The sequence below is a fragment of the Zalophus californianus genome, chromosome 10 (genome assembly GCF_009762305.2).
Source record: "Zalophus californianus isolate mZalCal1 chromosome 10, mZalCal1.pri.v2, whole genome shotgun sequence".
Classification (NCBI taxonomy): Eukaryota; Metazoa; Chordata; class Mammalia; order Carnivora; family Otariidae; genus Zalophus; species Zalophus californianus.
Genome location: NC_045604.1, coordinates 113,490,459 through 113,516,985, shown reverse-complemented (window position 1 = coordinate 113,516,985; position 26,527 = coordinate 113,490,459). Strand labels below are relative to the sequence as shown.

The 26,527-nt window shown below is 51.3% G+C and overlaps 2 protein-coding genes across 10 annotated transcripts in view; both read left to right on the top strand.

The window, feature by feature from the left end:
• SUN1 (Sad1 and UNC84 domain containing 1) overlaps positions 1-23,724 on the top strand; it is a 52,544-nt gene extending 28,820 nt beyond the window's left edge. For 5 of the 9 annotated variants that reach the window (XM_027610204.1, XM_027610202.1, XM_027610206.1 and 2 more), the window contains 17 exons: positions 763-960; positions 1,531-1,614; positions 1,896-2,015; positions 3,193-3,291; positions 3,795-3,888; positions 4,870-4,928; positions 5,064-5,209; positions 5,620-5,859; positions 8,885-8,971; positions 10,165-10,208; positions 11,857-11,992; positions 13,299-13,553; positions 14,049-14,133; positions 16,943-17,058; positions 19,573-19,740; positions 21,509-21,601; positions 21,975-23,724. In XM_027610204.1, the coding sequence (XP_027466005.1) occupies positions 763-960; positions 1,531-1,614; positions 1,896-2,015; positions 3,193-3,291; positions 3,795-3,888; positions 4,870-4,928; positions 5,064-5,209; positions 5,620-5,859; positions 8,885-8,971; positions 10,165-10,208; positions 11,857-11,992; positions 13,299-13,553; positions 14,049-14,133; positions 16,943-17,058; positions 19,573-19,740; positions 21,509-21,601; positions 21,975-22,088 (2,138 nt within the window). In that variant the 3' untranslated portion in view covers positions 22,089-23,724. The remainder of the gene's footprint in view (positions 1-762; positions 961-1,530; positions 1,615-1,895; positions 2,016-3,192; positions 3,292-3,794; positions 3,889-4,869; positions 4,929-5,063; positions 5,210-5,619; positions 5,860-8,884; positions 8,972-10,164; positions 10,209-11,856; positions 11,993-13,298; positions 13,554-14,048; positions 14,134-16,942; positions 17,059-19,572; positions 19,741-21,508; positions 21,602-21,974) is intronic. The other 4 variants (XM_027610205.1, XM_027610208.1, XM_027610209.1 and 1 more) reach the window with 4 other exon arrangements.
• A 19-nt stretch (positions 23,725-23,743) lies between these two features.
• Positions 23,744-26,383, top strand: LOC118356027 (vegetative cell wall protein gp1-like). The gene is made up of 2 exons (XM_035722239.1): positions 23,744-23,758; positions 24,467-26,383. Exons 1-2 carry the CDS (start codon positions 23,744-23,746, stop codon positions 26,381-26,383), a joined length of 1,932 nt encoding a protein of 643 aa, XP_035578132.1.
• Positions 26,384-26,527: the final 144 nt, after the last annotated feature.

Genomic DNA, 26,527 nt, shown 5'->3' with positions numbered 1-26,527 from the left:
AAAAAACTCATTTCTTTAAAATCCCTCCCCCTCAGACTTTACCGGTTCCAGCTGGCCTCACGCCGTACATTCTGAACTCACGCAGGGCTCCCCAAGCCAGGAGAGGGAGTGGACCAGTGTCAGAAGCACTCCCGGGTCTACACTCTGTGGAATAAAAATTTCTAGCAACTGTAGCTTGTAGAGGATCACCCTACACATTTCAGGTTAACAGAAGAAAAGTTGTCGGGGATCCTGTTGTATCTTGAAGCTGCACTAATGACACGTAGCAGAGGACAGTGGGCTTCCGTAACGGACCTGCTCCTTGCAGGTGCTCATGCCGGCGGTTTCTGTAGTGTCCCCATTGCTGCAGCAGGCGTCTCTGAAGCTGCTGGGCGCGTCTGGGGGTCCTTTTCCAGGCAGGTGACAGAGGACAGTGGGTGGTTGTTGAGCGGGTATCTGGACTTTGGAGTGTATGTAAGCAGGATTGGGGTGCAGTCACCTCAGACGGGCTCTTATGTGCAGGCTCGCCTGTGACCGAGACTTGGTGTTCAGCTCTCTGGCACGGGACCGCTGTGTAGCTCTGTCTCCGTCAGGAGGTGACTTGTGTCACATGGGGCAGAGCGATGTTTGTCATTACGGCTCTTCCCAAGTTGTCATCTCTGATGGACACGTGAAAGGTTGATTCTGCTTTGCCCCAATGAGTAGTTTGGCTATCTGACTTTCCAGGGGGAGTAAATGTTGACGTTGTGGGAAGAAATAACTGTGTTCACGGTTTTTCAATAGGCGGTGCCCCTGTCCACATGGATAGGATTTTGTGGCTGGCCAAGGACACTTCGTCATCCTTGTCATCATTCTTAGTCCAGCTTTTTCGAATGGTTTTAATGAAGCTCAATTATGAATCAGAAAATTACAAATTGAAAAGTTATGAATCAAAAGATCGTGAATCAAAAAGCTATAAGTCAAAAAGCCATGAATCAAAAGGTATTTAAATCATTTTTTTCCTCCTTTTTCCACCTAATAATACTTTCAAGGTGGAGAAAACACTACCTTTCCAGCGTGGCGCTTCCTCCACGTTTCTCCTCTTGTGCTCTCATTAAGCAGACTTTCTTGTGGCGCTTTTCTGGGGTCTTTCTGCGCTGATGGAAGTTTTTATGCGTTTGTACTGTTCTGTTTTCTGAAAGGGGAGCAGCGTTTCAACATTTTTAAAGTCATTTTTTAAAAACTTAACTTGAGTTTTGATTCTTACTGCCTTTTTAAAGCAGAAACAATTTATTTGAATGACGTTTAGAATGTAGTTGTTTACAGCCATTTTTAAGCGGGCCTGTCTCTGTGTTGCATTGGCTGTGGTGCCTTGTTCAGCCAGGTGGGGCTTTAACCTCTCTTCTCCCTAAGCCCAGCCCTACCACCTGCCCCCCGCACCGCCCCCCCTTGCCTCGCCTGCACACATAAGCCGGTGGGGTTTGGTCTTGCATGCTCTCTCTCTGACCGTGCGGCCCCGTCGGCGTCTGGGAAGCATCTGAACTCTCTGAGCCTGTTTTGCGTGTATTGCAGCTCATTCCAGTCACTGTGGGACAGTGAATGTAGGAGGGCTTCTCAGAGAGGACGGCCACCTCAGTGTGAAAGGGGAGTCCTTGTGTAAGTATGGCGTCCTGGCGCGTGGGCTCGCGGGGCAGTGGTGGCAGCTCCCCACAGGTGGCAGTACGGGGCTGCAGACACAGAACAGACGCCCCCTTGCGCGTGCAGACTTGCTGAACCCTTAACAATAGACGGCAGGAGCCACCAGATTGCATTTTCTTTGATTTTTTTTCTTTTTTTGCGTAATTGAGTTTCCAAATTTTCTCAAACTGCCATTGTTGTGCACAGTTCCGTTGACCAGGTTTGCATAGTAATCTGTCCAATTAACTGCTTGTCACCAGCACCCACAGGCGATGACTCTAGGAGGAAGGGGCTCCTTGAGACGCACACAGCCATCCGCTCGCAGTCCTCGAGGCCAGAAGGGGTAGCAGGGGCCATTGGGCACATCTTTTCTTATGCAGGTTGTTGTTTGTACCTTTTTATTTTGCTTTTATCATGTTCTTCACAAATGCTGTAGCTCCTTGTTTGTATTGGCAAGTCAAATGCTTGTTAAAAACGGACAGGAATAATACCAACTTTAGCTTGAAATACAGAGAACGTCTCTCTTGAAAAACTTCTTTGTAAATGTATTTAGTATAAGTTACATGTCTGAAAAGTAGCTTGCCTGAGGTGCAGTCAAGTTAGAAAGGCTGGTCACACTCCCGCGGGGGAGTTGATCCGAAAAGAAGCCACTTGTCCTGTCCGTGCCCGGTCGCTGAGACACACAGCCTCAATCCGGTGACTGCCGTGTCCTGAGCCTTTGCCACACACGGAGGCGTGCATGTGGAGTTAGAGGGTTTCCAATTTATACCTGTAAGTTTCTTGCCAAAGGGGCATCTTTTTTAGACAGCCTTTTTTTTTTTTTTTTAAGTTGAGCTTCAAAAATAATGGTCTCTTAATTGGTAATAAAACAAAGTGATAGATTAAAGAATCCACTTAAACCATGTTTCTTCTCACCTCAAGGATAGCGTCAGGAGTCTCAACACACAAATGTTTATAGGAGCATATAACTTTCAGCAGGTACTCATAAAAAACTGAAACAAAATGGATTTCATAAGCAGTTTTCTGCCTTATATAATGTGTGATGTTTGATACAAAATTTATTGTCTTATTCTGTCATCCAGTGGTACTACCATTTGTAATCCCCAAATACTTTTTCACTGGAAAATGTTAGCTTTTAGAATGGTCTTGGTGTAATGAGCCCTCCTGGTCTCACCTGGAGCTGACTGCTGGTGTCTGCAGAGTTTTATCTGCAAGTTGTGGGGGTACCAACTGTGAACACTGCGCTGGGGGGCACTGCCCGTGGCCCCCCACCCCCAGGGAAGTTCACAGGGAAGTCTGCGTTTCACGTTTTAAGTATCTGCAGGAAGAAGTGAACAACCATTCAGAGTGTAATAGAATTTCATAAGTAAATTTCAGAGTCTTGCTTAGTCTTAAAATGGTTTTTTTCCCCCTGAGAAGAGACTCTGAGCTGACTTGAGGGAATTTTGGTAAGATGCATACGAGGGGGAGTTTGTTGCTGTATTGTAAGTATGGAGAGTGGGTTTTCTGGTGTATGTTTTGAGTGTGCCCCTCCCGCACACATGTCATCTGTCACAGGTCACCTGTTGGTGCAGACGCTGCAAAGGATCGGTGCTTCCGGATGGTCCGTGTCGAAGACACTGTTGTCGGTTCTTTGGTTGGCCGTAGTAGCTCCAGGTGGTTATTTTGGCTTTCTCTGTTAGCATTCTCTGCCAAGTCTTTGGGCAGTTAGGCACCTGCAGTTAATGATTGATCCAACCAAAGGGAAGTGTCATTTTGGGGTACATGCTTTGCTCCTTGATAGAACATGTTTCATTCTTGATTCCTTAAAGAAGTGCTAACATAGTGCTTTGGGTGCATGAGCGTTCTTTGTTTCCCTGCTGCGGAAGTCCACCTGCTCCGTTGAACTGGAATGGAGAATGCATGGATTTGGTGTTGCCTCATTTGTAGCCTGCTCTGTGTATCCGCTTCGCTTTGTGTGCTTCTCAATGTTCCTGTGTTTGAGTACATGGACACTCTTCTCAATATGCATCACCCCTAACTTCCTCTTCAGATACTTACATAGTATTTGTTAGCAGATGTCCTTGTGCTTCTCGCTTGACCTTCACAAAAACAGTCCATTTAGGAGTTTGATTTTCCAAAGAACATTTCTTTAGAATGTTTGGTGTGTTCTCTTTCAGGGAAGGCAGCCTCTGGAATATACTGGTGGCTAGGGATTGGATGGTACCAGTTTGTTACTTTGATTTCTTGGCTGAATGTGTTTCTTCTTACAAGGTAAGGAAACCAATATCATGTCAACTGGGTGTTTTTAAGAACTGACTTTGTGCTCATTGCAGAATATAACTTTGATTTTTTTATAATGATTTAGCTTATATTTACGTTGTTTTTATAGTTTGGTATATTAATGTCTTGCCTTTTTTATATCACTTTATATTTTACAAAGTGTTTTCATATTTTTATGTAATTTTTCAAGCCATTCCTCTGAGAAAGGGAAGGCAGCTGTCATTCTTAAAATCACAGTGTATAGGAGTGAGTTGCCTTGTCAGGGATTACACAGATCGGGAGGGCTGTGGTGAGGACTGGGAGAGAGGGTCTGGTTAACTCTGGGGCAGTTCACCCGTCCCCAGGTGACCTTAGTGGGCCAGTAGCCAAGGTCCTTTAGTGCCCATCATGGTGCCATGAGAATCAGTAATGAATGTGTTTGTTACTATGGGCCAGGGGACACTATTTTATAGAAAGGTCCCCCTGTACACCTATACACTCCTTGTAGATAACACCGTAACTGCTTTCTGGGGCACCTAACCGGCTCAGTTGGAAGACCGTGTGACTCTTCATCTCAGGGTCTTGAGTTCGAGCCCCACATTGGGTACGGAGCCTACTTAAAAAAAAAAAGCAAGCAATTGTAACTGCGTTTCTTTCTTTTTTTTTTTTTTAAGATTTTATTTGAGAGAAAGAATGAGAGAGAGAGAGAGCACATGAGAGAGGGGAGGGTCAGAGGGAGAAGCAGACTCCCTGCTGAGCAGGGAGCCCGATGCGGGACTCGTTCCCGGGACTCCAGGATCATGACCTGAGCCGAAGGCAGTCGCTCAACCGACTGAGCCACCCAGGCGCCCTGTAACTGCGTTTCTAATACTGAAACTTTCATCTTAAAATAAGAGCGTGGTTATTTTGTATAAAATTACCTAGAGAAGTAAAATAGAATGGTGACCCTGAGTTTTCTTATATCCAAGTTAAAATTTTTCTTTTTATTCCTAGGTGCCTTCGAAATATCTGCAAGTTTTTAATCTTGCTCATTCCATTATTACTTTTACTAGGTAAGTAAACTTTGACTTAGTTCCACGATGAATATCTCTACATGCGAAGATGTAAATGAGGGCAAGAAGTGAGCGTTTCAGTGCCTGTTTCACAGAGCATGGTACACACATGCAGTTGGCTCTTGTCCCCTTCAGGTGCAGGTCTGTCCCTGTGTGGCCAGGGAGACTTCCTCTCAGGCCTGCCTGTGCTCAGCTGGACACGCATGTACGGAGCCCAGCGGGCGGACGGCCCTGAGAGCTCGGTCACACCTGACGCGTCTCACCTGAGCCAGCCGCCGGAGGTAACCACACAGAAGCTCTCTTCTGTGGCATTCCCCGTCTGTGTTCCTCAGAGAACAGGCCCTCTGGTTCAGAAAATGTTGTTAAATGTCAAGTAAGCAAGCTTTATAGTTCCTTAGATGTTCTGAGATAGTTCAAGTGATGCATATGGAAGTAATCTCATTCAGTTAATTCTAATTTAAAAAACAGTAGTATGCATTACTTTGGAAAATATGGAAGGGAAGAAGAAAAGACAAGCCTCCGTAGTCTGCCCCGTAAGGAAGATCCCTGAGGACGGACATGGCCCTGTCCTGTCCTTTAGCATCTCCACACTCCTCGTGGGGCTGCTCCGCTGTGATCCTGTGCTCCGAGGTGGTTTGTTGCCAGGCCTGATGGCCCCTTTGTGCTATTGGGATTGCTCTCACTGCTGTAGGCTGGTGACGAGGCTTTCCACTGGCATCGGATGAGCGAAGTGGAAAGGCAGATGACCTCGCTGTCCGGACAGTGTCGCAGCCACGATGAGAAGCTTAGAGAACTGGCTGCTGTGCTTCAGAAACTGCAGGCACGGGTGGACCAGATGGACGGCGGTAGCGAGGGGACGCTGTCCCTGATTCAGCGTGTGGTAGGGCAGCACTTACAGGAAATGGGTGCCGACAGACTGTCGGGCTCGCAGGTAATGTGGGTTCTCGAGGGTCTGTTTTCTTTTTAGGGATGAAGAACGGGAGCGGGAGCGGCGCTGCTGTGACAAGTGGTCGTGCTCTTCGGCTGTGGGGAGCAGTTGCTGAGGGCCAGGGTGGTTTCCTGGCGCTTGCTGGAGACCGGGAACTATACAGCTCGGGGGACACCAGCGGAGTGGGCGCCCCGCTGGGGGCTGGGGGGCTGGGGTGTTGGGGATGGAGTTGCCGTGGGTGGCTTGTCTTGGGAGCCACGGGACCTGGTGCCCTGCCTGCAAATTGTTCCTGACGCACATTTTACTGAGAAAATGGATTGAACATAATAGTTCAGCGAAGTTTCACTGTTAGCTGTGATTTGATTTGCATTTTGTATCAACAGTGATTTGAAATGTTCAAATCTGTGATCTAAAAAATCTCATGATAATGAAGTTCAGAGGAGCTGCTCTTCCATGTGGAACCCTGAACAAAAATGTCTTGTTTGTTAGGTGTTCTCAAGGAAAGAATTGTCAGTTTTCCCCAAAGCTGATGTTTATTTTCATAAGTTCCAAAATGAGTATTTATTAAATATTTAGGTACTTTGGAATGAAATCTTTAACGTACGTGTTGTCCCTTGCCTCAACAGCCTGCTTCTCGTGTCTCTTGTCTCAGAGCCCCTCCCCGCCTCAGCTGTCCGCACCACAGTCCAGGAGGAACCCCCAACGTGTCCCCCCCCCCCCCCCCCCCCCCCCCCGCCTCACTGGTGCAGTCTGTCTCTGGCCTGGGGACTCCCAGCCTTTCCAAGGCCCTGCACAAAGCCTGGTCCCACTGTGCTCTTGAGCAAGCCTGGCTCTTGTCCCTGGAGCCTCCACCTAGACTTGGCCCCAGGCCGAGCGTCCCCTGACTACAACCTCCCCTCCCACCTTTCAAGTCACTGTCTTCTTACACCTGATAGTGAATGAATGACCCTTGACTCTGGTTTGGCCCGAGGCACATCAGTAGTTGTCATTGTAATGTGCTGCTAGCAAGGGGACCTCCAAGGTGACAGGGCAGGCTTGCACCTTGTCTACATAGCCCCGGGTGGCCATGCTTGGAGTTCCCGTATCTGCTCAAGGCACACTTGGTGTCCTGCATTGATTCCTCAGTCTTTGCCGATTTTCAGTTTCTTGACCATAAAATTGAGATGATTTTGGTCAGATCCAGTTGACACAGTTATGATTGGTCTGTTCTTATTGGCCATTTAACAACTTTGTCGGATGGTTGAACAGAACTTTGCTGGTTTTTGCAGACAAGATGGAACAGTAGGAAGGGTTGAAGCTCGTTTGTTTTAAAAACAAAACAGCTGGGGCACCTGGGTGGCTCAGTCGGTTAAGCGTCTGCCTTCGGCTCAGGTCATGGTCCCAGGGTCCTGGGATCGAGCCCCGCATCGGGCTCCCTGCTCGGCGGGGAGACTGCTTCTCCCTCTCCCTCTGCCTGCCTCTCTGCCTACTTGTTCTCTCTCTCTGCCAAATAAATAAATAAAACCTTTAAAAACAAAACAAAACAGCTGGACTGTTGTAGGTGGCAGGTCATGAAATCTGTCCCTGTAGACAGGACATTTCCTGGGTGAGCATAGAGTCACGCCAGGAAACATGTTGATCTTCAGGAGTGTTTCTCAGCTGGGGCATTCTGAAATATTGTCACCACCACAGGGATGATATGACGGTGAAATCCTAAAACAAACCAACAGAAGTGGTGAGCTGGCAACCTTTAGTTATGTTGATTTCTTTCTCTTGCAGAGAAAAAAGATGACCATTCAAAAAAAAAAAAAAACAACCAAGCATCAGTTTGTGTCGTGTTCTGTAAACTATCAAATCTTAGGCAGTCTGGGCTCACTTTAAAACTAGGTTCTAAATTAGATCAGCTAAGTACAGGTTTATCCTGTTCTTCTCACCCCTTTCTCCAGTATTCACCTGTACGTAGGTGTGACCGTGATGCTAATCCTGATGCAGGGCCCTCCCAGCTTGCTTCTGAAAAGGCCCCCCACGCTTGTCTTACCCCTGCGGTCCCCTGGGACTCCCCACCCCGCGCCCCCCAACGCTCCTCACTGTGCCATCCAGCACGCCACCAGCTGTGTGGGGCGGTGTGAAGCTAGTTTCTCAGCTGCAATGGCCACATGTGGCTAGTGGACAGCGAGAGTGGACCCTCTCATTCTGGCATGGAGTTGGGTGGCAGGCGCAGACGGCGAGAAAGCTCACGGCTGCATTCGTGGATGCCCTTTCTGTGCGTCAGCGACCTGGGTTCATCTTTCCAGCTAGCTTGTGTCCTTGTGCTCTGGTTTATTTCATTTTTAATCTTGTTTTTATTTAAACTTTTATAAATTCACTGTAGTTATAATTTGGAAGAGATAGGGTGTAATTAACAAGCGCAACTTCCAATAATGGAAGTATCGAATTACTTCGTGTCTCTGTATGTTGTGGCCTGGGTCTCAGTCGCTCAGGGCATGCGGTGCCCCCGTCCCTGCCGTCTGAGTGGATAGTTGGCAGTGACTTTTCGAGGGACTTTTGCCAGGGACTCTGACGGTTTCCGTGTTGTTCCACCTTCTAAGAATTGCTGAACAAATTGGTTGGACGTAGCTTGAACAAACTACAGTTTTTCAGCAGTTCCCTCTCTTCTCTGATGCGTTTGTCACTGTCTTGTCTCACTTGGTAAGTCCCTTTAGTCACCTGGTAAACCGTGCTGCAGGGCTGTGCTCCGGTCGGGTCCTTCCCGGAACTGCGTTTTGTGTTGCGTGCTGTGTGTGAGCTCAGTGAGCGGGTCGGTGTGTCTTTCCTCGCAGTCCCCCTCCCCCCATTCTCCCTCACACGGGGGCCCCCCATGTGGGTGTCTTCTGCTGAGCACAGGCATGTGCGCGCTCTAGTGAGGGGTGGACGTGTGGACACTGAGGGGCCCCCCCAGGACGGCAGGCCAGGCTGTGACCAGGCGGTCCCGTGTTTGGGGTTCATGTGCAGGAGCAACTTCCAGGTCTTTTTGTCTATTGCTTAACTCCCACTTGTGTTCCTTTCCAAGACTGACGCCGTGACTTTCTACCAGGAGCACGAATTGCGCCTCTCGAACCTAGAAGATGTTCTTGGAAAACTGACAGAGAAGTCAGAGGTATGCATCTCGACCTTTCCTCAGCGAGAGAGCATCCGCATCCGTCTGTGTGCTTACGCTCCTCAGCCTGCAAGGAAAAATCTTTCTGACTCTTGCCTCTTGCCCCTGGGACCTCAGTTTACTGCTTTCATGTTTCACAAGTGTGTCTTTTTCATGGACTCCAAGGCATCTTTTCAAGGGGGCCTGAGTCCTTGTTTCTCCTTGAGGTCACACAGCCTCCTGCAGAGTGACTTTGTAGAGCAAGAATCTTTGACAGACAGCATTAATTTTCTGGCAAAAAAGCTGTTATTATCAGATATCGGTGAAGCAGAGAGGGGGAGGCCGGGATGTTTTTCCTGATCTGAGCCACAGAGACTATGGTGCGCTCTGATTCGGGGTCCCTGGGCACGTGGATGCAGGGGCAGACGTGGCGCAGCCCTGGGGGTGTTGGGGCGGCTGCCCTGTTCCTGCACGTGGAACCAGGCGAGTTCCAGTCACCCACTGACCGCAGAATCCGTGGTATCCATGGGGAGGGGAGGGCTGGAGAAGGAAGCCAGAGGCCAGGAGCGTAGCCCTCGCTTCATTTTGTGCCATGGGGATTCTGACCTCGTTCAGCTGGAGTTTGGATGCGGCTCCCCGATGTGGCGGTGTCAGTCCCCCATCTCTGAACGGACCCTGTTCATGAGTCCTATCTCCATGTGTGAATCTGCCATGGCCTTGTCCTTCCCCATTCAGAAACGACTTCCCAGAGGTGCTGGCAATGTTCTCCTTGGCCTGGGTGCTACAGGAGCTGCTCATTTTGAAAATCCATCAGGGTGTTCCGTGTGATTTCTGCACCTCTCTGATTATACGTTGTATGTCTTCTAAAAGTTTACTTTGAGGGGCAGCTGGCTGGCTCCGTCGGAAGAGCATGTGACTCTCGATCTCGGGGTCGTGGGTTTAAGACCCATGCTGGGTGTAGAGATTACTTAAAAAAAAATCTTAAAAAAAAAATGGTATAATCCCTAAAACAAACAAAAAACCCTTTACTTAAAAAAATAAACACCCCTCGCCTGCCAAGTGGTAGGCAGGTCTGGGCTTTGAACTGAGGGGGAAAAAATTCACAGATAAATACATGTAGTTCCATATAGAAATACAATGTTAATCAAGTGTGTGATTTATGGAATGTTAGTATATAACTCCTGTTCAAACAGGTTCTTTCTCATACTTTTTAGGCCATCCGGAAGGAATTAGAACAGACCAAGCTGAGAACAGCTAGGTAGGTTAATTTCAGATGAATTTATATTTTGTCTTGTGTGTTTTCTTGTAATGTGGAACCCAGCAATCATTCCCAAGGGAGCGCTGTGTGCACCACGAGTTACGGGCTTTCTGGTGGAAACGCTCCCAGTGCTCTTTCTGGGTGGCCCTTGGCGCCACCTAAGGACAGAGAGACTTACTGCTAGGGTGCTCTCGCAGTTGAGCCAGGGCCCTGGTGCAGGTGGACTTCTCTTTGTGAACTGTCAGCATCCCAGCAGCTGCTCAAGCCGGCAGGACGCCTGCTTTCCGGGACCACCCGTGTGTGTGGCTCTGTGCCGCCCCCGAGCTGTTTTGTGGCCATCTAAATGGCCCTTTCCCTGATGGTTTCCTGGGGGTGTGATATGTGGGCTGCTTTTGTTTGGCACCTTTGTCCATCCCTCCGAATTCTGCTAGAAGTATGGACTTTCCCTTGACACACTCACGGTGCCTATCTTTTCCCACACCCCTCATTTTATTGACACAGGCTCTCTGCACCGCCCCCATGTGTGTCTAGATGGGACACCTGTACCCTCCTGTTGCTCCAGGGATTCCTACAGCTCTGCGGGGGGCCGGGGGGCGGGGGGAACCAGACGATGAGCTTTAACTAAGCACCTTCCCACCCCTGGCTCCTGTGTGTGCTATAGATCCCATATATCCTTCCCGAAGGACAGATTTGGGTGTGACTACATCTTACTCCCTTTCAGAACCTTTATTTCCATAAAAAGTGTGTTGATTTGCTGGTACATGGATCCTAAAAGGTTTATCCTGCAGTCTGCTTTTCTGAGTAATGAATTATTGGTGTCTCACCAACTACACCAACTTACAAAAGAAATATAATATTGCAATATTTTACATTATAATGTATAATTTCTACATAAAATAGAATTATTAAACTCTGAAGCCATACATTTTTAATTCAGTTATCCGTTCCATTAGCTTGAAAATTTCTTACTCAACTTTATGGTGATTATTGTTAAATATTGTCTCATTTCTGAAGTCTTTTTGTAGTTTTAGGGAGATAGACACAGGTATTTATTCAAAAGGTACAGGTGTTTAATATGAAATGGTCTTGAGAGCTTTCTCCTAGCACTGGAAGGGAGCTGCTGGTTACAGCATGTGTTAGACGCCCTGCCTGGGCACTTGGGCATATTTGTGTGTACGCACATGGACTGACATGGACGGGGTGCGTGTACACGCGTGAACCGGTGCGGATGGGGTGTGTGGAGTGACGCGGACGGGGTGCGTGTAGGCGCCGCATGAACCAACGCGGATATGGGGGTGCATGTACACATACGAACCGGTGCGGATGGGGTGCATGTACACGCGTGAACTGGCACGGATGGGGTGCGTGTACAGGCGTGAACCGGTGTGGATGGGGTGTGTGGAGTGACGCGGACGGGGTGCGTGTTGGCGCTGCGTGGACTGATGTGGACGGGGTCTCTGGGATTTTGACTTGAAGCTGATGGTTTGTGTCCCACCTTAAGGTGGGACAGGTAGAGGCGTGTGCAGTATCGACTGGTCTGGGGGTGGCGCTGGTCCCTCCACGATTCTGTTGCCCGCGTTTATGTTACGCATGTGTGATTGGTGACGCCTGATTCCTTTCCTCCTCCCTCCTCCCGTGGACTTGCCAGCGGAGTTGAGGAAGAGCAGCACCTCCTCTCCGTGGTGAAGCATCTGGACCTGGAACTGGGTCAGCTGAAATCTGAACTGTCCAGATGGCAGCATTTGAAAACCAGCTGTGAAGAGGTTGATACCATCCAAGGAAAGGCAAGTTGTAAAATGTCTTCTCACAGAAAGGAAAAGAACACTTGAAGTTTTAGGTTTATTAAGTTGATCTCAGTTTTCTTTAGAACCTTTATTTTCTTACATATGAAGTTTTTAAACATCCAAGATAGAGTGGTTAATATTCAACTCTCCTGGCATTTCCTGTGATACGTTAACGCTTCAGTGTGCTTTCCACACTTTCTTTACGTGCATACGGCCGTGTGCCAGCACGGATTTGGAGGTCCGCCGTTCATATGTCTTCAGCACAGTGGAGTCACATTGCACTCTGCAGCTCTGCTTGGTGTGGTCACGGATCAGGCGGTGTCGGGCCCATGCACCCTTATGCAAGAAAGGAATTCCAGACCTTTATAGCTGCGTGAAAATGAAAAAACAAACGTTTGAATGGCAAAAATCATGGTTTGGGTAAAGGCAGATAGTAGATTGGGAAAAAGTATTTGCGATACAGGTGATAAACTTATCTCCGCTCTGCAAAGAGCTCCTAAAGTTGCCAGGAAAGGAGACAGTGGGAATGTGGACAAAGCATGTGAGCAGGCCACTCAGTTCCACTAATTGGGTTTGCAAGAAGGAGATCAGTCGCCCCAGTGCTGACCTGGCGGCATCGTGAACGCCTGCAGCCTTTTGGGGGTGGGATGTCTTAGGGGATTTACCAGTTACAAAGATGCTTACTCTTTGCAAGTAGCAGCCTCACTCTTGGGACTCCCCCAACAGAAGTGAAAGCGCTGGGCAGACAGGCACGGGGAGGACGTAGCCGGGTGTCTGTGGCGTGCGGTGCCACAGAGCTCTGGGAGTGGCTGAGCTGGGCCTCCCTGCATTATTTCTCTGTGCATCTCTCGTGCCAAGCAAGAAGGGGAGGTGTGTAGAAATAACATGCAAGGGCATTTCTAGCGTACGTGAAGTAACACTTAAGTTGTTGGCATAACTGATTCCTTACCAGACTGAGTTTGAGGACAAGGGGCTCCCCTGTCTCCACACCTGACCCACGGGGGCGCCCTGCTTGGTAAATGCCCTCTGAGGAGCACACGCAGGAGCAGGCCGGCGAGGTGGACGGAGCCGCTGTCCTTGGCTCTCTCGGTGCACACTGCGCTTTTCTGTTCCCGTTCTCTGTAACATATTCCAGCATTTTTGGAGAGGTTCTCAAATTGTAAAGGGGAAGAATTGTCGCATTTACATTATGGATATTTGAGAAGCTTGGTGATAGTTTCGAGGTGTTAAGGTGACAGAAGCGAAGTGTTGAGAGGGTTTTGTTAGAACAGTAACTTCATGTTCTGCTTGTAAATGGTCTTCCTAGGTAGACGCCCAGGTCCGAGAAACCATCAAACTCATGTTCTCGGACGGGGAGCAGGGCGGTTCTCTCGAATGGCTGCTACAGACGGTTTCTTCTCGGTTCGTAAGCAAGGACGACCTGCAGGTTTTATTACGGGATTTGGAGCTGCAGATCCTGAGGAACATTACACACTATATCTCTGTGACGAAGCAGGTTCCAGATTCTGAAACCGTAGTATCTGCTGCAAAGGAGGCAGGGATTTCCGGAATCACAGAAGCGGTAAGCGCACAGCGAGAAATGCAGTGCATGTCGTAATGGGGCTGGTGACCTAGTTACTGAGCTGACAGATGTGCTGGGAATGCCAGAGGTGCTCAGCACAGTGTGGGGTGCGGGGAAGCTGCGGCTGCTGTGGCTGTCACCCAGCTGTCCACCTGGGTGGCCACACACCTTGTGAAATCACAGGACTTGCCCAGGAATATGGTGCCGGGCTGCTGTCCCAGACTCTAGTCCTTGCTTCGTCGTATTCTGTGGAACCCACGGGTTCTCTGGCTCATGATTGTCATGGCTGTGTGTGAGAGCCCACGGTGACAAGGCAACCCCGTCCCACGTCCACGTGTCGGCCCCTGTGGTAGGGGCGCAGGACTGAACCCCCCGCCAAGCCTGTTATCCCCAAATGCAGTTAACTGAAAATGTATTCTTGATGGAAATGTCTGGTCTTCATTTCTACATTAACACTGAGTCTTGTCTCCCCACTGTGCACTTGGCTGTGTCCAGCAAGCACGTGTCATCGTGAACAACGCCTTGAAGCTGTATTCCCAGGATAAGACTGGCATGGTGGACTTTGCTCTGGAGTCTGGCGGTGAGTAAACTCCTGGTTACCAAAGACAGTGGTCACCTGTTGGCCCGCTGCGACCTGCCCCACTTCCAAGCAGTCTGGAACCCGATGCTGAGAAAGAGCATCACTCCAGGTACGCCCCTCACGCTCTTGCTTTAGGGGGCAGACAGCTTCTCCCGTGGAAGGGCTGCTGGTGACGCGTGTGGCTCTCACATCAGTTGGCATCAGCACAATCCCAGTTTGGAGGCTATATCAGAGTTTACTGCCACAGAAACACCGATTATGATCTTGTGTGTGGTGAAGTGCGTTTAAGTGTAGAAGTGCCGTAATGGACACGAGAGCAGCAGTTTTCAAACTGTTTCCCAGAGCGCTCAGTGACACGAACACGTGTCCCTCCAGGCATTTAGTGAGTGATGGGTTTGTGCCTACTGCATGCAGGGACCGTCCTGGGTACCAGCAGCCCTGGCCCCGCAGGAGCCTTCCCTCCATGGGGGAGATGGTGGCAGATAGAAAGCAGCCCGTGATACCTAGCCATGAGGACGGCTCCCGAGTGAGCGGAGCGGTGGGGTGCTGCTTTTGTTCCACAGAGAAATGAAGGGGAACGTGGTGGCCCGTTAAGTCGGGGAAGTGGTGCGTGCAGCAGGCACGCGGGCTCAGGACCCCGTCCTCAGGGCCAGGTGTATTGAGCCATCACAGTGGTGGTCTAGTGAAGTGTTGTGGTCCACACGTTTTCTGTCACCTACCCCCTCAGCAACGTTTGGGACGGTACCCCCGGATCAAGCACAGGGGCGTTTCTGTGAGGAAACAGGTGAATGTCCGTACTACACAAGAGGGGTGAAGACTCTGAGGGACATCACGTCTGTTTAGAGGAGGTTTGGGTGCCATCTGTGTCACTGAAAGTCTTGGTTTTCTGAGTTTTTAAAATTTAGGACTTCCAGATCAACAGCTGGTGAACCAGCATTTTCTCTCAGAGAAAGGGAGGTTCTTCGCGCACGGTAGCCGATGAAAGGGTCGGAGAGCCCTGCAGGTGACTTGGTTCACCCTCACCGGCACTGTAGGCAGTCTGCGTGATGCCCCGGCCAGGAGCCTGGTCCCCACAGGCCCTGCACTGGCCCAGAGCCGCCGCTGCGTGCGAACCCCCCCACATTCTCCCACGTTCTCCTGGTGTCCCCCAGGGGTCAGGAAGGCTCTGAACTGTTGTTAGCGTATGTTCTATGGAGAATGACTTTTTTAGACTGTTAAGTGATTTCAGTTAACATGTTTTTGAAATTCAGTGATTTATGAAGAAACCATATCAATTCAGAGACATCAAGTGCTGTTTTAACCACTCAGCTGGATAATTATTTTCTCAGGAGCACAGCTAATCCTGACAGACTTGTATGTCTGTAGAATTTTGGTAATGTTAATGTTCAGTGCATTACTCAAGGCATTCATTGACTCTTTGTAAGTTAAAAGAGTATTTTTTTATAGGGTCCGTATTTAAGGATTTTTTTTTTTTAATGAGGATAGAATGTTTAAACAGGTAATCGAGAGGCTCAGAAGTTCAGGTCTGTTGATCAACAAGGTCAACATCACTTTGTCTTCTTGTGCAAATTCCCGGTTCTGCCCGCTCACGATCAGAGGAAGAGTCACCACGTGGCCCCCACAGCTGCATCTGGGCGTGTGCTGTGGGGGCTTTGGTGGCATGCCCCAACTTGGGAACCCCGATCTCTTCAAATACAAACTTCTCAGCAGCTTTTATCTTTAGTTTATTTTTTATTTTTTTATTTTAAAAGACTTTATTTGACAGAGACACAGCGAGAGAGCGAACACAAGCAGGGGGAGTGGGAGAGGGAGAAGCAGGCTTCCCGCGGAGCAGGGAGCCCGATGTGGGACTCGATCCCAGGACCCTGGGACCATGACCTGAGCTGAAGGCAGATGCCTAACGACTGAGCCACCCAGGCACCCCAGCTTTTATTTTATATATTTTTTCTTTCGAGAGTTTGTTGTTGCTTCCAACACCATCTTGTTTGGTTTGGCACCAGCACCCTGTCTACCCTATTTCTTTCTTTCTTTCTTTTTTTTAAGATTTTATTTATTTATTTGACAGAGAGAGACACAGCGAGAGAGGGAACACAAGCAGGGGGAGTGGGAGAGGGAGAAGCAGGCTTCCTGCTGTGGGGAGCCCGATGCGGGGCTTGATCCCAGGACCCTGGGATCATGACCTGAGCCAAAGGCAGATGCTTAACGCCTGAGCCACCAGGCGCCCCTGCCCTATTTCTTGTTGAGGGTCAAATTGGACATTTTTTTAATGTTTTTTTTTTAAAGGAGATATAATTCGCATAACCTGAACTTCACCCTATTAAAGCATTATGATTCAGTAGTTTTTAGTGTATTCACTCCAGAATACATATGTTACCCCAAATAGAGCCATGGACCTGTTCTGTTAGCAGACGTGGCCCCCTGCCCCCCATCCCCCGAGCAGCCGCTGAGAGCGTCCCGTTGCTATGGCCTGTGGGTAGTGGGCCCTCTAATGACACACATGCGTGTCAGGGAACTCCTGCCTGTTGGAGTCGTTGCTCTTTCTTAGTAAAAGGCACGAAAGTTCATTCAGAGTCCCCTTTGCTAGAGTGGCGGACAGGGGTGCTGCTTTGGGAGGTGGCACCTGTGTGCTGAAGCAGCTGCAGACTTTAACCCTGAACTTGGAAAAAGTCAACGTGAGCCTGGACTGTTCTTTATAGAAGTTAAAAGCTTGAGAATGTTCGCCCCTTTCAGTGAATCCTTGTCGGGTAAGGAGACTCCTTCCCAGTGGGACCATTGCAGACTCTGAGGCAGCTCTGAACTCTGCTTTAAGGTGGGAGCATCCTGAGCACGCGCTGTTCTGAGACATACGAGACCAAGACTGCGCTCATCAGCCTGTTTGGGATCCCGCTCTGGTACTTCTCCCAGTCCCCGCGCATTGTGATCCAGGTGAGTCCTGATCTGGGTCCCCCCCCCCCCCCCCCCGTGACCCCAGTAGGAGCCAGGAGCCGTGTTGTGGCCACTTTCACTGCAGCATCATGTACGTCCCTACGGAAGGGTGCCGACCCAAGGGCTCAGCTCCATGGGTTTGCACAGAGCAACACCCCGGCACCGCCCCAGAGGGGGGGCCTCTAGTGCCCTCACTTTGGCTGTGCGTCGTGCCCTTGTCCTTCTGGGTCATCCCTGCAGCATGAGCCGCTGGTGCCCTGTTGCAGCCCAGGTGACGGCCGAGGGTGTTCCCTTGTGAGACAAGGTTGTGCTTCGTGGTCCATGAGGAGGCAGAGCAGGTGGAGACCCCTCCCCTGCACCGCCGTGCGCCGCACACAGCACACGCCAGCTGACAGGGCTTCACACTCTCTCTCCGGAGCCTCTGTGGGCTGCTCTTGGGGTGCATGGCTGCTTGTGCCTGGCTTGTGTTACACAGTTGGTCACCGAGACTGAGGAGGAAGAATTTAAATTGTCCCATGTTTGTTTCCTCTCGTAAAGTGCTGTCTCGTATTACTGACTTCTTTGAAGAAGTTCTTTTCTTCTAAACAAGAATTCACAAATTAATCTGACCATGAGTGTCAGTAAGTTAAGATTTCCCTGCCCTAGTGCTGTCGTGGTTCTTCCATTGTCCTTGGGAGCCCGGCTGGTAACGAATGTGTGTGGGCGGCTTCCCTGCAGGCGTGAGCCCCTGCCAGGCCTGCCCAGCCGTCTGTTGGGGCGCCGTCGCTTCCCCGGGCACCGGTTTGTGGCCACTCACAGGACCCCTCAGGCGTTGCCTTGGCTGCCTCGGACAGTGCAGAGGGCTTGATGGTCTTGACATCCCCCACGATACCACACTGACCACGGCATTGTGCCTGTTAGCCAGCTGGATCCGGTCGTCCGGAAGTAGCCGGCACTTCAGATGTTAGATGTATGTGAGCGAGGGAATGCTTTGTCAGGAGAATGCCCACAGGAACTGGAACCGGGAGGGAGGAATAGGAGAAACTGTTACCTGTAATGAAATTGGAGGAATAGGTGATTGCCTTCTTAGAAGTAAAGAGAATTTTTATAGAATCTGGCAACAGCAGACACAGGATTCACTCTTACTTCCGTGACCAAGCCGGGGTGAGGGTGGGGACACATCTGAGATAGTGTCCCCCAGCCCTCCCGGGGCCCTGCCTTTTTGTAGAGGGCACAGCCAGGGCTCACTGAATCGTGCCACCCCCTGGAACACACGCGAAGCCCAGCCTCCGTGGTGCTGGGGAAAGCTGCTCCCAAGCAGGGGACTCCTAGAGGCACTTTGCTGTGCACAGCACCCGGAGGGGTGCCAAAGGGACCTGCAGTGTCCCTGCAGTGCCGTCTGGGGACAGAGCGTAATCCTTGGGGGCCCAGATCATTTTCACAGGGCAGGCAGACAGGACACGTAGATGAAGAACAAAAAGGCCTCAGCAAGAATGAGTACAAGCATAAGCACATGGTGGAGGGGTCACCGCACCCCTGCCCCACCCCCTCCTGTTCCACCTCGCGGGCGGCCGCGCGCCATGCACCTGACTCGTGCACTTGGCTGCTTCTGGTCAGCACAGCACGTTCAGCTAAGGCCCCTGTCAGTAGGCATGGTGGCTCTTCTTTTGCTATTAAAAGTCCTCTCCCAACAAAATATCCTCAACGCCTGTCAATTTTGTATTTTTGCCAGGGTATCTTAGGGACGGCAGGGGACTGCTGGGTCAGAGGGTTGATGCATAAGGACCTCTGCTGGATTTTGCCAAACGACACTCCTTGAAGGGGGTACGTTGTGCGTACTGACCAGCACTTAGCGTGCGTGGTTCCACAGGCCCTTCCGTTATTATTGATCTTTTCGGTGAGAAAGGATAACACCTGTGTTTGCCTCGCCCATTTTTGTTGAAGGTGCTGGTTATTTTAACTGTTAGGAGGCTCACTCCCGTACCGGAGACAGCCACCCTCTGGGGCTTAAGTTGCAAATGCCTCTCCCCAGTTTGTCATTTGATTTTTGCTTCTCATGGTTTTTTATTTTGCAAAAAAGTCTTTCGTTTCTGTTTCATTGTTATTAGTGTTTTCTCTTTGTGTTTCTGTATTTTAAGTTTTAAAACGTCAGGCACATTCTCAAGAGCTTGTTTCACTACAGTTGACCCTTCATGGGGGTTTGAGCTGCGCACGTTCACTCTGGCAGGTGTGTGTTTATAAATGCAATGCTGGAACAGTGTGTTTCCTCTTCCTTATGATTTCCTTAATAACGATTTCTTTCCTCCAGCTTATTTCATTTTAAGAATACAGCAGATCACACATGTATAAACCGTGTGTTGATCGACTTAATGTGATTGGTGAGGCTTCTGGTCAACTGTAGGCTGCTAGTGGTTAAGTGTGTGGGGTGTCAGAAGTTACACGTGGAGTTCTCACTGTGCCAGGGGTCAGTGCCCCAGCCCCCACGTCGATTGAGGGTCAGATGGATTAAGTCATTGTCTTCTGCCTCTTCCCTAGCCTGACATACATCCAGGTAACTGCTGGGCATTCAGAGGCTCCCAGGGGTACCTCGTGGTGAGGCTATCCATGAAGATCCACCCAACCACCTTCACTCTGGAGCACATACCAAAGACGTTGTCGCCCACGGGCAACATCACCAGCGCTCCCAAGGACTTCGCAGTCTATGTGAGTGAGCCGGGTCCCCGTTCTCCTCCCCCTCCTCCGCCCGCTCTGGGCCTTGCCCACAGATGAGCCCATCAGAAAAGGCTGTTCCTGGTGTTGCTGGCTCCTGTCCTCCCCTCAGCCCTTCAGTGCTCTAAGCAGATGAGATGCCAAGGGCGCCACCCAGTCCTTTCCTGGGGAGGGCAGCTTGTAGGGAGTATGTTCTCTGCCACCCAGCCTGTGGACCTGGAGAGTCCGGTTTCCAGAGAACATGTGACCGTTGGGCTGTGAAGGCAGCTGTGTCAACTGTTTCCTGCCAGATCGACAGGAAACTTCCAACACGCAGGTTGGAAAAAGAGCACTCAGGATTCCCATTGTTCATGCTGCAGCATTTTCTGCATCTATGCAGTCAAGACAACATAGTTCATAAAATTTTGTTTCTTGCCTTAAAAAAACAAATTTCCCATAGATATTTTTTGATGGCAATTAACTTTTTTTTTTTTTTTTCAAGATTTGAGTGAGAGAGAGAGTGGGAGAGGGACAGAGGAAGAGGGAGAAGCAGACTCCCCACTGAGCAGGGAGCCCGATGCGGGGCTTGATCCCAGGACCCCGGGATCATGACCTGAGCTGCAGGCAGACCCTTAACCGACTGAGCCACCCAGGCACCCCTGATAGCAATTAACTCTTTGCACACATTTTTAAATAGCATAAAATACCATTCTGTAGCTAAACCTGGATGTACCTCTCCAGTTTGTCGCTGTGATGCCAGCTGTCCTCCCTCCCTTAGACCAGACGCTCACAGCCCTGCATGCCTCACCGCGGAGGGGGCAAAGGGGTGGACGGGGTGTGAGTGTCTGCAGGGCCACTGACCCATTGCTGTGGGCAGGTTACCAGCACTGACCTCCCTGCGCCCTCTTGTTCTCATCTCCGCTAACTTGACAGGTGAAAACAACATATTTCATCTAAGTTGCTGTGCATTTCACATGCACTTTCCTTTTTTTTTTTTTGGTAGGTTTGTCTTGTTTTTATTCATTTATCTTACGAGATCTTAGTTTCCTTATGCATACCTGAGCTGCTTTCTACAGAAACGTTAGTCATGTGTCATGTACAGATGCACTTCCCAGTGTTGGTCCTTTGATGCTGTGTTTGGCCATGTGTGCCCATGGCCCATTGTTGCTTCCATGCATCCCACACCGAGCAATCCTTCCCCGTGATGACACACTCCAACAGTCACCTCTCTTTCCTGCTGGTGACTTCCTTCTTGTGGCAAAACACACACCAGAGTCACCCCCTTCCCCATCTGAAGCATGCAGTTCCCTGGACATTGGCACATTGGCACAGCTGTCCTTCATAGAACTTGCTCATCTTCCCAGACGGAGACTCTGTCCCCATGCCACACCAGCCCCTGGCACCCCCCGTCTGCTCTCTGTGCAAGGCGGCGTATTGTCCTTTTCCTGGGCTCATCAGGCACCCTGGGGTTCCACTCTGGAGCGTTGAGGGCACCATGGGCCACATGGGTGACAGAGTGGTCTGTGCAGTTGGGCAGTCAGTCCTGTGTCTCTCGTTAGCTTGCCGGTTGCAGTGTGGTTCTCCCTATCTTGTGTGACAGGAGGAATAACAGCTGTCTCAAGGTGTTGTTGTGGATTGTGTGACGTCCTTAACAAAGTGCCAAGCTTTTAACAAGAAGGCCTTATTAATGCTTTCATCCTCCCAGATTATGTTGAGGGGAAGCAACCCTAATTAATGCAGTGTCTTTTTCCAGTATTTAATGACTATCTGATTTTGGTTTCAGGGATTAGAAAATGAATACCAAGAGGAAGGGCAGCTTCTGGGACAGTTTATGTATGATCAAGAAGGGGAATCACTCCAGATGTTCCATGTTCTGGTAAGGACTTGCACGGCTCCCAGGGGCCTGTGGGTTCCTCCTGTCGGGTGGGCAGGACAAAGCTGCCCAGGGGTGTATGTGGGCATTAGCCCCTGAGAAAAGTGGAATCTGAGCTTCCCAGCTCTTCCCAAATGAGCCTTTGTAGTGTATATTTTGCTCTGCACACGGGCGTCCTGTTACACTCATAGTAAATCTGTGGCTCTTGAGGAGTTCCGTTTTGCCTGAGCTCTGTGTCCTGCAATAGATGACGGAGTTCACACTAACACCTAATTTCCGACATGGCTACTTCCTGTCAAATATGTCAGAGTTGGGGGGAAGTGATTGGGCCTGGGATGTTGTGAATTAAGTGTGACCCCTTCCCTTTCAATTTCAGAAAAAACCTGACAGAACTTTCCAGATAGTGGAGCTTCGGATTCTCTCAAACTGGGGCCATCCTGAGTACACATGTCTCTATCGGTTCAGAGTTCACGGAGAGCCTGTCAAGTAGAGACCCTCCTATGGTTCTTGTACATTTTGTATATACGGGGACAGCCTCAAACACTGGAGCCCTTCCTGAACCAGGGCACCTGGAGCATCGGGAGGACGTCACCCCTAAATAAACTTGCCAGTGGGAGCTGATGCCCCGCTCGCTCTTCTGTCCACAGGAAACACTGCATGTTGAATGCCTGGCTTCCCTGAGATCCGCCGGCCACAGCCCATCTCTGGGAATCCATTGGAACATGTGGTTGTTAGGGGGTTTGTTTTGAACATAAAGCTCTTGATACTTGTATTCTCTCGACATCAGGAACAAAGCAAGTGAAGCTACAGGTCAAAGTGTTCTTGAAGCTTTGATATTTAGCCTTTCACTGGCCCTTCTACAGGACTTTGGGGGCAGACCTATTTCATCTGTTCCATCCAGCGCACGTTTCTTTCAGGGAAAAACATTGCCACCAAATTTCAGAGTTCTGAACTCCTTTCCTTTAGGAGAGGGTTTCTCCTTTCTTCAGCACCAGTAGTTAACGTAAGTTCCCAGGTGGGGGAAATAACTGTTTCTCTACTTTATTTGCTCCTGCTTCTGAGAAAGACTTTCACAGTCAGGCCTGGGTGTGTTGTTTCTGTTCAGGATCCAGGGTGATTCGTTTTGTCGTGGGCTTGAATTGGGTCTGATTTGAAAGGGGGTGGTGGTCTGGATCTCAGCCAACGCCTAAATGGAGCGCTCAGGTCTCAGCGAGGCTCCGCCCATTGGGGGACCACCCTGGAGTTGGACCTCACAGTGTTCCTAGGATCCCAGAAATCCAACCTTGGGGATGTCATCAGGTTGTGTTTTAAATTTTGCTGCAAAGTTGAACACTAATGTGCTGCCAGTCTTTCAGGATCTTCAGTTTTTACTCTACTGATGGTTCTCCAAGGAGACTGTCCAGTGCGGCAAATTCATCATTACGTTGTAATGATGAATGTGGTTTATAATTTTTCTTATGGCGGCACTTTCTTCCTGGCTCTAGTTGGGATTTGCCTCTTACTACAACTGTCGGCCATTCTCAATTCCTAGGAGACTCGTTTTGTTTATAATTAATATTTAATATTTAGACTATTTTACTGAGCAGACTTTATAAATGAGATATTTGCAAGGCACTTAAAGTGTTACAGATGTTTTAAAAATTATTTAAGTTTTATTGGGCTAAGAGTCTTTCAGTGTTCTCATAAACACTGTATTTTCAGAAACAGAAAGTGATGGTGCTGCCTGGGGTTTTATGTGTACTGCACAACTGTCCTCGACTACATAAAGTAGCATTTTTTCACTCTTAGAATTGGAACTAAATAAATGCCTATGCAGTTAAGTTGGATAAAATGTATACAGATGTTTCAGATATTACAGGATAAATATATAAATCAAAATTTCCTATATAAAACTAAATTTGGGAGTTGGGTGGAAATATTTTGAATATTTATTTTTAAAGATGCAGAATAGGACTTTGTGCACGGTATTTTTGTAAATGCTTTTCAAAATACTTGTCTTTGGTAGTTCTTCTTTTGCTGCCACCAAATTGATAAGATGCTATTGAAATGTTTAAATAAAGAGTTTAAATTTTTAAAAGTGCATGTGATGTTTCCAGTGAAGAATAAACGGTCTATTTCTTTCCTCAGTTTGCCTTGTTCCTGCCCATGGGTGTGGGGGAGGTACCAGTGCATTTCATGTTCCTGCTGCCTCTGCCCTCTGAGGTTCCAGGTCAGCAGGTGCTTGATCTCAAAGGAACACCTGTGTCATCAGGCTGTCTGCTACTGAAGGCAGGTGTGGGACACAAGCTCATTGTCAAGCCTACCCCAGGGTTGGTGCGTTGAGTGAACATTTATCGAGTGCCCACTGTGTGTGGCGCACTGAGCAAAGATTCACTGGTGAGCAAGGACGAAGCGCCTCTCCTTCAGGCGCTGCAGCGGGAGCAGCACAAGGGCCATGAGTCCGGAAGGGACCCTGGAGGCGAGGACAGCCCAGGGCCAGCCGACCTTGTGCCTCCCTGACCGTGGATTTTCAGGGGCAACCAGCATTCCCATGTTGTGTTTATCCTTCTGTAAACCCCTCTGTCCACCAGCAAAGATGTGCGTGTGCTTCACCGCTGTTCACACAAATGATGGCAGACTCGATGTACTGTTTTGTGTCTCCATTGTTTCGGTTATGGAACAGATCTTAGAGATTGCCTATCCATAAAGAACTTGTTAAAAAACAGCTCTACTGTTGTTTGCATGGGTATACTCTTTAGTTTGAACCAGTCCCCAATGGACGGACATTTTGTTTGAATTTTTCCCTATACAAACAATAGGTGTGCAAAGAAGGAACACTCTGTACTCCATACCCTTGGGAGTCTGGAGTTGGCTGACCCCGAAATCCAGGAGTTGGCTGACCCCGAAATCCAGGTGGCCTTCAAATGGAAAAACGGCTTAAGTTGTGCCTCCTCCCCAGTCCCTGTCCCTGTGCCCGAAACCGGTCCGTGCCCCCGTGCCCGTGCCCAGAACCGGTCCGTGCCCCCGTGCCCGTGCCCAGAACCCGTCCGTGCCCCCGTCCCCGTGCCCAGAACCGGTCCGTGCCCCCGTGCCCGTGCCCAGAACCCGTCCGTGCCCCCGTCCCCGTGCCCAGAACCCGTCCGTGCCCAGAACCGGTCCGTGCCCCCGTCCCCGTGCCCAGAACCCGTCCGTGCCCCCGTCCCCGTGCCCGTGCCCAGAACCCGTCCGTGCCCCCGTCCCCGTGCCCAGAACCGGTCCGTGCCCCCGTCCCCGTGCCCAGAACCCGTCCGTGCCCCCGTCCCCGTGCCCGTGCCCAGAACCCGTCCGTGCCCCCGTCCCCGTGCCCAGAACCCGTCCGTGCCCCCGTCCCCGTGTTCAGAACCCGTCCGTGCCCCCGTCCCCGTGTCCAGAACCGGTCCGTGCCCCCGTGCCCGTGCCCAGAACCGGTCCGTGCCCCCGTGCCCGTGCCCAGAACCCGTCCGTGCCCCCGTCCCCGTGCCCGTGCCCAGAACCCGTCTGTGCCCCCGTGCCCGTGCCCAGAACCCGTCCGTGCCCCCGTCCCCGTGCCCGTGCCCAGAACCCGTCCGTGCCCCCGTGCCCGTGCCCAGAAGCGGTCCGTGCCCCCGTCCCCGTGCCCAGAACCCGTCCGTGCCCCCGTGCCCGTGCCCAGAACCCGTCCGTGCCCAGAACCGGTCCGTGCCCCCGTCCCCGTGCCCAGAACCCGTCCGTGCCCCCGTCCCCGTGCCCGTGCCCAGAACCCGTCCGTGCCCCCGTCCCCGTGCCCAGAACCGGTCCGTGCCCCCGTCCCCGTGCCCAGAACCCGTCCGTGCCCCCGTCCCCGTGCCCGTGCCCAGAACCCGTCCGTGCCCCCGTCCCCGTGCCCAGAACCCGTCCGTGCCCCCGTCCCCGTGTCCAGAACCCGTCCGTGCCCCCGTCCCCGTGTCCAGAACCGGTCCGTGCCCCCGTGCCCGTGCCCAGAACCCGTCCGTGCCCCCGTCCCCGTGCCCAGACCCCGTCCGTGCCCCCGTGCCCGTGCCCAGAACCCGCCCGGGCCCCCGTCCCCGTGCCCGTGCCCAGAACCCGTCCGTGCCCCCGTGCCCGTGCCCAGAACCCGTCCGTGCCCCCGTCCCCGTGCCCGTGCCCAGAACCCGTCCGTGCCCCCGTGCCCGTGCCCAGAACCCGTCCGTGCCCCCGTCCCCGTGCCCGTGCCCAGAACCCGTCCGTGCCCCCGTCCCCGTGCCCGTGCCCAGAACCCGTCCGTGCCCCCGTGCCCGTGCCCAGAACCGGTCCGTGCCCCCGTCCCCGTGCCCAGAACCCGTCCGTGCCCCCGTCCCCGTGCCCAGAACCCGTCCGTGCCCCCGTCCCCGTGCCCAGAACCCGTCCGTGCCCCCGTGCCCGTGCCCAGAACCCGTCCGTGCCCCCGTCCCCGTGCCCAGAACCCGTCCGTGCCCCCGTCCCCGTGCCCAGAACCGGTCCGTGCCCCCGTCCCCGTGCCCAGAACCGGTCCGTGCCCCCGTGCCCGTGCCCAGAACCCGTCCGTGCCCCCGTCCCCGTGCCCAGAACCGGTCCGTGCCCCCGTGCCCGTGCCCAGAAGCGGTCCACTGGCCCCACGCTGTCCCGGTGCGCGTTCTTGTCCCCGTTTCCTCCCAGACCTCCAGCTCCGCGTTAACAGGAGGTTCGGTGTCCAAGCGAGCCGACGACTGCTCGTTCTCGAGCAATGACTTGTCACCTGGACGTGGCCCTCTCTCTGGTCCCCAGACCCGGTCACCCTCACCTCCCCAGGGCGGCCTGCGGCAGAAAGCATGAAAACATGGCTTTTATTTCAGAATCTTGGCATCCCAACGACCGCTGAACTGGTGGTGCTTAGGCCTCGGGCCAGCCGTCCCGGGCGCACCCGCGGCGGGTAGGCCCAGCCCCCGCGCTCTGCCGTCACGCGCCGTCCCCATTGTG